Source organism: Schistocerca serialis, chromosome 2 (assembly GCF_023864345.2).
Source record: "Schistocerca serialis cubense isolate TAMUIC-IGC-003099 chromosome 2, iqSchSeri2.2, whole genome shotgun sequence".
Lineage (NCBI taxonomy): Eukaryota > Metazoa > Arthropoda > Insecta > Orthoptera > Acrididae > Schistocerca > Schistocerca serialis.
In genome coordinates this window covers 167,505,788-167,517,658 of record NC_064639.1, presented here as the reverse complement: position 1 = coordinate 167,517,658, position 11,871 = coordinate 167,505,788, and the positions used below count along the sequence as shown (strand labels likewise).

Sequence of the window (11,871 nt, the reverse complement as noted above, 5' to 3'; positions counted from 1 at the left end):
CATCCGTTTTATTTTCTATGCACTTTTCTCTCTCTTGCCACAATGGTTACTTCCGTATAGCGTAGGATATATCAATGCAAAAATCATATTATTGTAAGGGATAAGTACAGATTTTTTCTTTGCATATATTTTTTTATATTTTGTGCACTTAATGATCCCATTCACTAACTCTGCCCATAAAGTACTTGCACTACCTTCTGTTCTGGAATTTCCAATGTAGAATCGAATTGTTTACTTGTTGGTCCGTAAGTCTTTGTGGCACTGTCTGTATATTAAGAGGATTGGCTTGTAATGGCCTCTCTTCATATATCAAATCTATTGATTCCAGTACAGAGAGTAAGTATTCGGTGTTGTGTTCCGCAATGGTAATGAGGTTTTCCCTAATGTACGCAGCAAGATGGTTCTTTAACATTTTTAGCATGTTACTTGAGATACCGGGTTCGTCTAGTGTTGTGGACTGGCAAGACAGCCAATCCACTATGACAGGAAGCCAAAAGGCACGCGTTTAAGCTCACGCAGGCTGGCGTGAGGTATGCATCACAAGATAAATAGCAAATGATAATGGCGCCTTGCTAGGTCGTAGCAAATGACGTAGCTGAAGGCTATGCTAACTATCGTCTCGGCAATTGAGAGCGTAATTTGTCAGTGAACCATCGCTAGCAAAGTCGGCTGTACAACTGGGCCGAGTGCTAGGAAGTGTCTCTAGACCTGCCGTGTGGCGGCGCTCGGTCTGCAATCACTGATAGTGGCGACACGCGGGTCCGGCGTATACTACCGGACAGAGGCCGATTTAAAGGCTACCACCTAGCAAGTGCGGTGTCTGGCGGTGACACCACATTCCTCCCCCGCAAATCGGCGAACGGTTGTGTTATAAGGCTTCTGTCCGCCGTGGGGAGGACCCCATGTTGATGTATGCGACGAGGTGGGGAGCCTAACAACAGGCGAGGCTGTGCCACACGCACCCCGCCATTTGGTCCGAGGGGAGCTAGGAAACGCCTGAAAACCTACTCCAGGGTGCACGCCAACATGCGGTGTATGCGCCCGTAGAGAGACAGGAGGGGCCGAAGGGTCGACCTCCATCAGGTCGGGGCACCCGACGGGCGAAGACGCCATGTGGTCCGGAGCGGGCAAGAAGTCCATGGCGGAGGACAACGGGTCACGGGAAGCGATCGGCGGTGCGTGACCCAGGGAGGCGCCCGGCTGTTGCAGCGAGGCGTCCACTGCGGGCGTCGCCGGCGGGAGAACAGGCGGCGGCGGCGGCGCGTCGCCATGGGGCAAAATGGAAGGCAGCGTCGGTAATACCTGGGGCTGAGGCGAGCCAGTAGATGGGCCCCAGGGCGCTGACCGGACGGCACCGTCGCTGAAAGCAGACGGGGAGCGGCAGAACCCGTGCGACGACAGAGGCGCAGCTGATAGAGATGCCGACGCACCTCACCAGAGGCCCCCAAAACCAGATACATAGCGCGGCCGAGGCAGCGAAGAATGCGCCCTTCGAGCCAACGCCGTGAACCTCGATAGTTACGATAGTATACAACGTCGCCTGGAGCAAAAGCAGGTGTCTGCCGCTGCACAGGAACCTGATGCGGCGGATGTACCAAAGACATCAAGGTTCGATGTGGACGACCGTGGAGCAACTCAGCCGGCGAGCGACCATCTCGGGGCTGAGAGCGATACGAGGACAAAAAGAGCTACAACGCGTCCTCCCAAGAATGCGACTCTTTCAACTTCACCATCTGTGACTTGAAAGTCCGGACCAATCGTTCAGCGGCACCGTTTGAGTGTGGCGAAAACGGCGCGGTTGTCAGATGTTGAATACCATTGGCCTTGCAGAATGACTGAAATTCTGCGGACATGAATTGTGGGCCATTGTCGAAACAATAGTCTGTGGAAGACCTTCAATGCAAAAGATTGCAGATAACACTTGGATGGTGGCATAGGACGTCGTGGAAGACGTTCGGACAACAAGAGGAAAATTACTGAAAGAATCGACCAGAACCAACCATCAAGCATTCCAGAATGGACCAGCAAAATCGATGTGTAAGCGTTGCCAAGGGGAAGTGGCTTTTGGCCATGCAAAGAATTTCCGTGGCGGTGCGGATTGTTGTTTGGCACACGCCATGCAAGAAGAGCACATTTTCGTAAACGCAGCATCGATTCCGAACCAAGTACAGTGTTGACGAGCAAGTTGTTTCGTTCGCACTATACCCAAATGTTCTTGGTGGAGAAGCCGTAAGACAGAGGACTGTAAAGAACGTGGGACCACGACCCGGGACTGATCATTATTAGAACGCAACAGCAAAACACCACGTCGTACAAAAAGTCTCTCCTTGTGAGCAAAAACTCGGCGAACCAACGGATCCTCGATCCGTGACTTTGACAAGGGCCACTGCGTAGCAACAAAACGCAGAACGGTAGCAAGGACAGGGTCAGCAGCTGTGGCTGTAGCCACACGACGAAAATCAATCGGAAACTATTCGACCACGGCATCGATTTCCGCATCAATGAACATGCAAGCAAGTTCGGAGGAATTGAATGCTCTATCCTCAGCAACAGGCAAACGGGACAACGCATCGGCGTTTCCGTGCTTAGCAGTGGACCGATACAAGATATCGTAGCGGTACTGCGAGAGGAAAATAGACCAGTGAATGAATTTCTGCGCTGTACGTGGAGGTACAGGCTTGTTCGGATGAAAAAGCGATGTCAAAGGTTTGTGGTCTGTGATGATGGTAAAGTGACGACCATACAAGAAATCATGAAACTTAGTAACACCAAATACGAGAGCCAATGCATCTTTCTCGATATGTGAATAATTTCTTTGCGCAGATGAGAGCAATTTGGACGCAAAAGCAATAGGGCGATCGTGCGAGCCATCTGTGTGCGCAAGCACAGCACTGATCTCGAAATCCGATGCCTCCACCATCAACAAAAGGGGTTTCTTTGCGCAGACGAGAAACACTGTCTGAAGGCACAGTCTGGTTCACTGATAGGACCTGATTGACTATAGACAAGTTAAACAACTGAAATAAATCTAAACCAAACAAGTTCACTGCAGAAGAAGAACGAAGGACGGAAAATGACACAAGTTTTGTTTGTCCCTTGTATGTTGCAAGAAGGCTGCACTGTTCTGACACAGGGATCGCTTATCCTGAATAACTACTGAGCTTAACATTTGCAGCACGCAATGGAGGTGTGCCCAGCTATTTGTATGTGTTGTGATTGATCAGTGAAACTGCAGCTCCGGTATCAAGCTGGAATGGTATCACTTTGCCGTTAATGTCCAAGTCGGCAAAAAGTTTATTGTCCTGCTGACAACAAGAGCGACTGTCTCGTGCAATGTGAACTGACACTGGTACAGAATCACTTGCGACTTGACGGGATTTCCGGCGATGTCGACGCACACTATTTGTGGGACGAACACTGTCACTGTTAGAGAGAGTGGCACTGGGCGGAGTGGAATGAACTACATGAATTTCCATGGGCGAAGGTTCACGAGCCTGAGTATTCTTGGTTCGACGCCGATTCCAGCGCGAAGCAAAGGGCCTGGAATGGTTGTGAGTGTCCGTTCTGAGATTTTTCTGGCAAACACTTTTAACATGGCCTTTTTTATTACAGAAAAAGCAAATAGCTTGGCGTGACGGGCAATTCTCATGCGAATGTCTAGTAGCACACCGCGGGCATGATTTAAGCACTGTATTTGCTTGCTTGCGTGGCACACGTGGCTTAGAGCTTGGCGGCAGCTGCGCGGATGGGCGCGAGGGCTGTTTACTGTTCTGTGCAGCGCGTCCAGCGGGCCGGTTAACGTGACACACGGCTGGTGAAGTTTCAAATCATTCATGAGCAAAGTCAAGTGTGTCCTGTCGATCCAATATGTCCATCACTTGTTGAAGGGAGGGATTGACTAGTTTCAAAATCTGTTTCCACATACGAACATCAGAAATGTTCTGTGCAATTGCATCATGCACCATAGTATCTGAATAAGGGAGTCCACATTGATACTCAAAAGCACAATCCCTAGTAAGACCTTGCAAGGTTGCAACCCACTCCCTATTAGTTTGACCGGCCGTACGTTTTGTACGAAAGAAGGCATACCTTTTTGCAACTACATTGACTGAGTCTTTGAAATATGCATCGAATGCAGACAAAATTTCGTCGTAGGACAGAGTTGCTACGTCGCGTCGGGGAAATAATTTCACTATCACACGGTACGTCTGGATACCTACGGCGGAAAGAAGAAAAGGCTGCCGCTCATTACCTTGAATTCTGTAGGCGGCGAGATGGAATCCAAATTGGCGTGACCACTCCGTCCAGCTTTCCAGTGCAGCATCAAAAGGACGAAAAGTTGGTGCAACAGCGTGTTGTGGCTGCGGTAGCAGTGGAGCGGCGGCCGCCGCATCGTTGTGCATCGCACGTTGACCATGGACGAGTTGTCCAAGGGCATCCAGTATGGCCTGCATCTGCTGATTCTGCAAGCGATAAAATTCGGACAGTACATTTGGAGATTGTGGCGAAGCCATTCACAAGTAAATCAGGGCAATATAGTTACTATCGCAGAATTCTCGTCGCCAACTGTTGTGGACTGGCAAGACAGCCAATCCACTATGACGGGAAGCCGAAAGGCACGCGTTTAAGCTCACGCAGGCTGGCGTGAGGTATGCATCACAAGATAAATAGCAAATGATAATGGCGCCTTGCTAGGTCGTAGCAAATGACGTAGCTGAAGGCTATGCTAACTATCGTCTCGACAATTGAGAGCGTAATTTGTCAGTGAACCATCGCTAGCAAAGTCGGCTGTACAACTGAGCCGAGTGCTAGGAAGTGTCTCTAGACCTGCCGTGTGGCGGCACTCGGTCTGCAATCACTGATAGTGGCGACACGCGGGTCCGACGTATACTACCGGACCGCGGCCGATTTAAAGGCTACCATCTAGCAAGTGTGGTGTCTGGCGGTGACACCACATCTAGTATCTGGTTTTATTGAAATATTTTTCAAAATAGTCCCTTAAGCTTCCATGTTTGCTATTCAATGGAGCTGGGTTGAATACTTCTCGTCTGAGCCTCTCTTGTACGGCCTCAGACCAATATTACCCAGAAAGGCTCTCACGAACTGTTCATAGAGAGGCAACGTTCCGCCATGTCCGTAGCCCATAGCAGAATCCAACAACAAATTTAATTTTCTGTTCTTCGGTCCAGGTATGAGGTAAAACATTGCGAAACGCTCTGATTTCCACTCGGAAATAGAGCGAGGGAAAAAGACTATCTATATGCCTCCGTATGAGTCCTAATTTCTCGTATCTTTTCTTAGTGATCCTTAGGCGCTTTGCATGTTGGTGGCATTAGAATCGTTCAGCAATCAGCTTCCGATGCCGGTTCTCAAAATTTTATCGATAGTTTTTCTCGAAAAGGACGTCGCTTTCCCTCCTGGGAATCCCATTTAAGTTCCTGAAGCAACTCCGTAACAGTTCATGTTGTTCGGACCTACCCATAACAAATCTGGCAGCCCGCATCTGAATTGCTTCGACGTCTTCCTTCAATTCGAACCTGGTACGGATCCCAAACACTCGAGCGGTACTCAAGAATGGGTCGCAACAGCGCTTCCTTTACAGGTGAACCACTCTTTCCTAAAACTCTCCCAGTAAACTGAAGTCGACCATTCGCCTTTCCCACCACTGTTCTCACATGGTCGTTCCACCTCATATCTCTTCTGCTGGTGCTAATTTAAATACGTCAGCGAACATCAACATTTTTAAGCAGTAAACAGCTTTGCTATCCACGATGGATAATCAATGGAGCACGTAAAGGTATTCCTTTGGGGCTTCACCAGAAAGATCGCAGTTGATAGTAAACTGCCAGCAGGTTTTTGTACCTGCTTCATTTGATGATAAAACGTATATAATTTTAGTATGCCGTTTCTCATCTCCTGTCCCGGAATTCACGCTTTTCTCCAACAAATCATCCTTCCATGCACAACTAGTGAGACATTTAGCCGCATAATTAGTACAACAACCGCAAATCGCAAAAGAAAAGCATTAAGGTTTGCTTGATTTCCAGTTACTTCATGATAATAATAAATAATAAATAGTTTTGTGGTTAAATGAACTGCAGGCTGTACTTATTGCGACTGTAGATTCCCTCGAAATTGAAAGACGACTGGGGTGGCTCGAGACTGACTGTAAAACGGAACGCCGCGGTTCACTCCTGGCCTCCATCTACTTGGCTTCCGGACTCTCCTCCGTCCCGTCAGCCGACTAATGCGATCTGTGATAACGATTTTCAGTTACACGAATGGAAGTAAATTACCTGCCTAGAACAGGTAATGAACCAATTCAGAAATAACATCCGGCTAAGATGATTTTTTTCTGCATTTTGCGATTTTGAAAGCCTAGGGGCAGTGGGCAGTCTTTCCTCGTATCCAACGCTGTCCAATTGCCCGTTTTGACATTTGACATGGGATGAAACCAGACTGGAGGGTAACCTAAGAAATTATGCCGAAAGTTTTAAATAAGGTATACGAGAACTGCGTTATAGTAATACTGTAATAGCGGTGTATCACTTTTATGTGAGGATCGAATTTAAATGAAAGCTATATATATATATATATAAGTATAAGTATTTCATTCCTGGCCCCTTCCTTCCCTGTCCCACTTGCAATTAATGTATACCAGTTGTTCTTTCTCTACACTTAAAAGAATAAAATAACAAATTTAAAATGCAATAAACAGATTCATTTGATGATTATCTAAAACATATGACATGGCAACAGTGACGGTGGCAGCGAGACTAACAGCGAGCTTCTCGAAGGCAGCTCCCAGTGGGTGAGGAGTAAGAAGAGAAGATAGAGAAACAGTAGGACAGCACAAATAAACTGCTGGCTATACATGAGGATTATGTTCAGCAAAGAAGTGGGATGTATAAATGGAGACCGGAGCAGGAAGGAGTGAGTGTGAATTGTAAGGTTGGAAGAAACAATGAAAACTGATCGAAAGATAGGATATGAAGGCAGTGGCTATATCTCATAGACTGGGTGAATGTCAAGATTATGTAGGTAACTGGGTAACTGTCATCGAGTTCGTGGGATGTATAAAATTTACGAAAATATTTGAAAAATTAAAGAGCTGGGTTAATTTTATATATGTATGTATCCACATTACGCTGGAAAAGGTGAGGATGGAACAAATAAGACTTTTCTAAGTGTCGAAGATTGTGGAATGACGTAATTCCGATTTAGAAAGTAAGTCCACTACAGCTTTTACTTGGATAGTACGTTGATGCAGGGACCATGTTAGTTTACGGGGGAGGATTAGTACAAGATATTTTATTGTGTCAGTAAGGTAGATGGGGTGGTTATGGATCGTGAGACAGAAGTCAGGCAGGCAAAACTGACGGGAAATGTGTCATTCGATTAGTAAAGAGGAACATAATACAAGGGGCGTTCAGTAATCGGCCAGTTTAAGATGAAAAATGCGGAATTTGTTGTGGGACGTCGTAGTGTATTCCCCTTTCAGCCCCTAGAGTTTCTGAAGCACCGGTAGTTGGCGGCGCTATACGTAGCCTTCAAAATGGCATCTGTAACTTAGGTGCTTACAGAATATCTACGGAGTAGCCGCGCGGTCTCAGGCGTCTTGTCACGGTCCGCGCGGCTTTCCTCGTCGGAGGCTCGAGTCCTCCCTCGGGGATGGGTGTGTGTGTCTTCCTTAGCATAAGTTAGTTTAAGTTAGATTAAGTAGTGTGTAAGCTTAGGGACCGATGACCTCAGAAGTTTGGTCGCGTAAGACCTTACCACAAATTTCCAAAGTTCCTGCCAGTGGACAAACACGCGGTGGGTCGTTGCTCGAGGTGTCTGTCATTATAGCTACAAGGTCGCACAAACCTGCCCAATCGCCCGCTGCTGGCCGGCAGCACACAGCTGTGATTCCAGCAATGCTGGAACGTGCAGAGATTCTCATTCGCGGTGATCAACAAACCACAATGAAACACCTCGCTGCAGAACTGGACATCTGTGTTGGTAGTGCTGACACACTTGTCCATCAGTTGGGGTGGTCAAAGGTAAGTTCCTGCTGGGTCCCTCACCGCCTAAGAGAAGACCATAAGGAGCGACAAAGGACCATCTGTGCGGGACTGCTTGCACGTTATGATTCTGCTCGTGACAATTTCTACTCGAACATTGTCACACTAGATGAAACATTGGTTAATCACTTCTAGCCGGAAACAACGATCCATGCAGTGGCGCCACGCCACGCCACTTCCCCTCCGAATAAGAAGTTCAAAGCCACACACTCAGCCAGTAACGTCATGGCGACAGACTTATGGGACTCTGAAGGGATTATTCTGTTTGATGTCCTCCCTCGTGGTGCAGCCATCAACTCCGAAATGTATTGTGCTACCCTCAGGAAATTGAAGAAACGATTTCAATGTGTTTCTCGCCACAGAAATGGAAACGAACTTCTCCGTAACAACGCAAGGCCTCTGACACAATTCTACGCACCAAAGAGAAGCTCACAAATACTCACTGGATTGATCTTCCTCCACCTTACAGCCCAGGTCATCCACCTTTCAGCAACCATTTGCTTAGCCCAGTGAAGGCTGAGTGACGAGGCAGTACGTGGATGATGTGGGGCAGGGGGCATAGTGATGCAGCAAGGCATTGGGTCTTGAAGAATACTCAGTATTGTAGAACACTCAGTATAATGTCGTTTATTGAAACTGAACTTCACTTCTCGAACAGTCACAATACACACACAAAGAAAACGAATAATATGTAGACGATTATTCAATAAAAGCGTCGGTGAGGTCCGTCGGAACTGGTCCTAGCTCAGCGAGGAACTGGCTGTACTGCTGCTGCGCTGGACTTATAAAGCCGGCGACTTCACTGTGTCTGCGAGGCGACATCAGCAGAAAAAGGTTCGCATTAGTCTCTAGCAAGTTCTGTTTATTTTGAAGAATTGTTTTCCTCTTGGTTGCGCCTGCAAGTGCTTGTGTATGTTATAAAGTACACAGGGGTGTCTTGAGTGTAGTCTGCCTGGCAGGGGCCGTCTGTGGCAGACGTAACAGGTCTGACTTCGACCAGTAAATACCGTACAGGCATACAGGCGTAAGGCCGCCGAATTTAGCAGACATTACGATGACAAATAGGGTTTTGTAGAAAGAAGAGTGGGGAACTATATGACGTGTTGGAATTCGTAATAAAACCAACCCCCTTGCAGCAAAGAAAAGTATTGCATTACTTATTTTACGCCTGACATATTATCAGGTGTTACATACCTGAGAATCTCGTCACGTTATGATCACAAGACGCTCTTGTCTGCAGGTGAACGACGTGTGCCGGTGCCGGCACCTGTCGCACTTCGCGCAGCTGGTGACGGACGCGGACCTGCAATGGGTGAGCCACGCCGGGGCGCTGGAGGCGCTCTCTCTGGCCGGCGTCTGCGCCTCCCTGCTGGGCGTCGCGGGACTCGGAGCCGCTGCAGCGCTCGACCAAGAGTGGCGCAGAAAACCGGGGTAACCGGTCCACTTCTAGTACAGTTGGCTACCACTTGCCATTGTTCTCATTTCGGTTACAAGTTTTAAAATATTTTTTATCTCAATTGCAGACCTTACTACTTATAGTAACTCATATGTTAGCTCGCTATGTACTGGCAGCTGTGCTCATGTACACCTACTGCCACTTTAAAATGGTATAACAGTCCAATTGATCAACAGTTGTAAATAAATGATAATTACAGTCGAAGGCGGAAAATGATGCCTTTCTCACAAATTCTGTACCACTGTGATCAATGTCCAAATCAAAATACATAATTCGCTCATCAGGAAATCTCAACTGATCAGTAATTCTTGTCACGGTCGCCAAATGTGGGGTGTCAATAGATTCTACTTAAATAATTTCCATGATTAGCTATGATCGCAAGTCTATTACATTTAGATGTTGTGTGTATCGTAATTGGAGTGGCAGCGGAGTGTTTACTTGCTTATTTGCAGTTGGCGTAGCCATTAAATTTTGTATTTTGTCAAGAGCTGAATTGATATGTTATTACGGATTTGGCAATGTTAGTGGCGGAGGGTGGCCAGATGCCCTTTCTGCCGCCAGCCCGAAACCCCCAGGATGGAATAAGTGTACCCCAGCTGTCTGTGTCTAGTGTAAGCCACGAAATAGAGCGAACGTTTTCAAATGTCTGTGAGTCGTGTAAATGAGGCGTAACGTGGGGACCTGCCTGGTATTCACCTAGCGGGATGTGGAAAACCGCCTAAAAACCATATCCAGGCTGGCCAACATACCGGCCCTTGTCGTTAATCCGCCAGGCGGATTCGATACGGGGCCGGTGCGCCTACCCGAGTCCAGGAAGCAACGCATATATGTGTTGCTAGAAAAAGCTCTATCTGGCTCTAAACGCTGTCACAACGAAGATAACTGCATTGAGAAATTTGGAAACTGTTTCATTCCATACATTATCGATGACCTTCATCAACACCAATATGAGACCAGATCCCTATGGGAACTTTGGTATTCGTTGTGATATGAAAGCAAACAGTCTCCGAATGTACTACTGGGCAATTTCTTCCCACGCTTGAAATAAATGCTTTCTCAGTTCATAAACATTACTGTCTGAAGGCTGGTATGAAAGTATTTATCTTGTCATCTCATCACAGGTATGTCTGTGGGTCCCACAAGAAGAATCCATACATTCATCAACTCGTTTGTGGTGCCCAATGCAGTGGGGTCTTTCTTTAGTATACTGGAATGCGCTAGTTGTTACGCCAGTCATGGAAGATATGGCAACAGGGTCGATCATTCTTGCTACATGCTTGTGAGCATTCAGTTATCCTTCAACAATTATCCAATCCTTCATGCTGCCATCTCCAGTAGCAACCTAGCCTATCATTCCAGAAGATGCATAGGTATGGGTCTCGTGAAAAGCTGCTTACAGTGACCTTTCAACAGGTCATCTATCGGTATGTTGGCGACAACATGACTCCCACAAGCTAAAGCGAGATCCGTCGCTGAGCACTACAGAACGATACGTATTGTTTCAGTCGACTCTGGCTCTATGGCTCTACATCATTCAAGTCGCTGTTGTCTGTGATACGTCGCCAGCAGCTATCAATGCATCGTTAACTCGAGATCTGAAGTTAATTTCCAGTAAACTGTTTGCGACGATTCGTGGTGACGATCTGTCTCCAGTACCTCCCCAGGTTTCAGGTGTTTTCATCTGTCTGATCGTCAGAGTCAGGAGAATAATGCTACAATATTCTCGTGAGGTGGTTCTGGAAGGACCCACATCTGCTCTTCCTGCCACACTATTTTCCTCAATTCATATTTCCACGCCCCCCATCTGTATTCAACGTGCTGCAGCCATATGTCTGTGTAATCTGTCTCTGTCAGTATGATGCTTCCACGTCCCTCATGCCAATGTTTAGACCTCTCTCAAAGTCTGAAGGACGCTAATAAGCTGTGCATACCAATTGTCAGGAAATGCTATGTGCTTCATCTGAAATATTCTAATAATGTTACACCTGTTCAACGTCCATTCTGTATTCACACCATTATTTATTTACCGGAATGGCTTTTTTGAATATCAGCTTCCTCAATGGTACACCTCCTTACAATTTGGTCAGTATATCTGTGATACAGTTTCCAGTTCAAGCTAATGCCAGACATAAATCCTTAACGTGAGGATGTGAGCGAGGTACACTCACCCCCCTCACGGGCTGACTGAGCAGTTTTTGAAAGAGAAGTATCGACTCCAAAACTATAGAAAGGTTACAACAACTCTATATCCCCCCATGCCTCACCGAAACGATGTTATGTGGCAGAGGAAGACACGGCAGCCCATTGGCATTGTATGATCCTCTGCACCTGGTCGCATAAATACTTTTTTAT

The 11,871-nt window shown here is 47.0% G+C and overlaps 1 protein-coding gene across 1 annotated transcript in view; it reads left to right on the top strand.

Moving 5' to 3' along the window:
* Positions 1–11,550: 11,550 nt before the first annotated feature.
* LOC126455825 (adhesion G-protein coupled receptor G6-like) overlaps positions 11,551–11,871 on the top strand; it is an 80,093-nt gene continuing 79,772 nt past the window's right edge. Inside the window, exon 1 of the mRNA XM_050091587.1 lies at positions 11,551–11,601. Within this exon, the coding sequence (XP_049947544.1) occupies positions 11,551–11,601 (51 nt within the window). The remainder of the gene's footprint in view (positions 11,602–11,871) is intronic.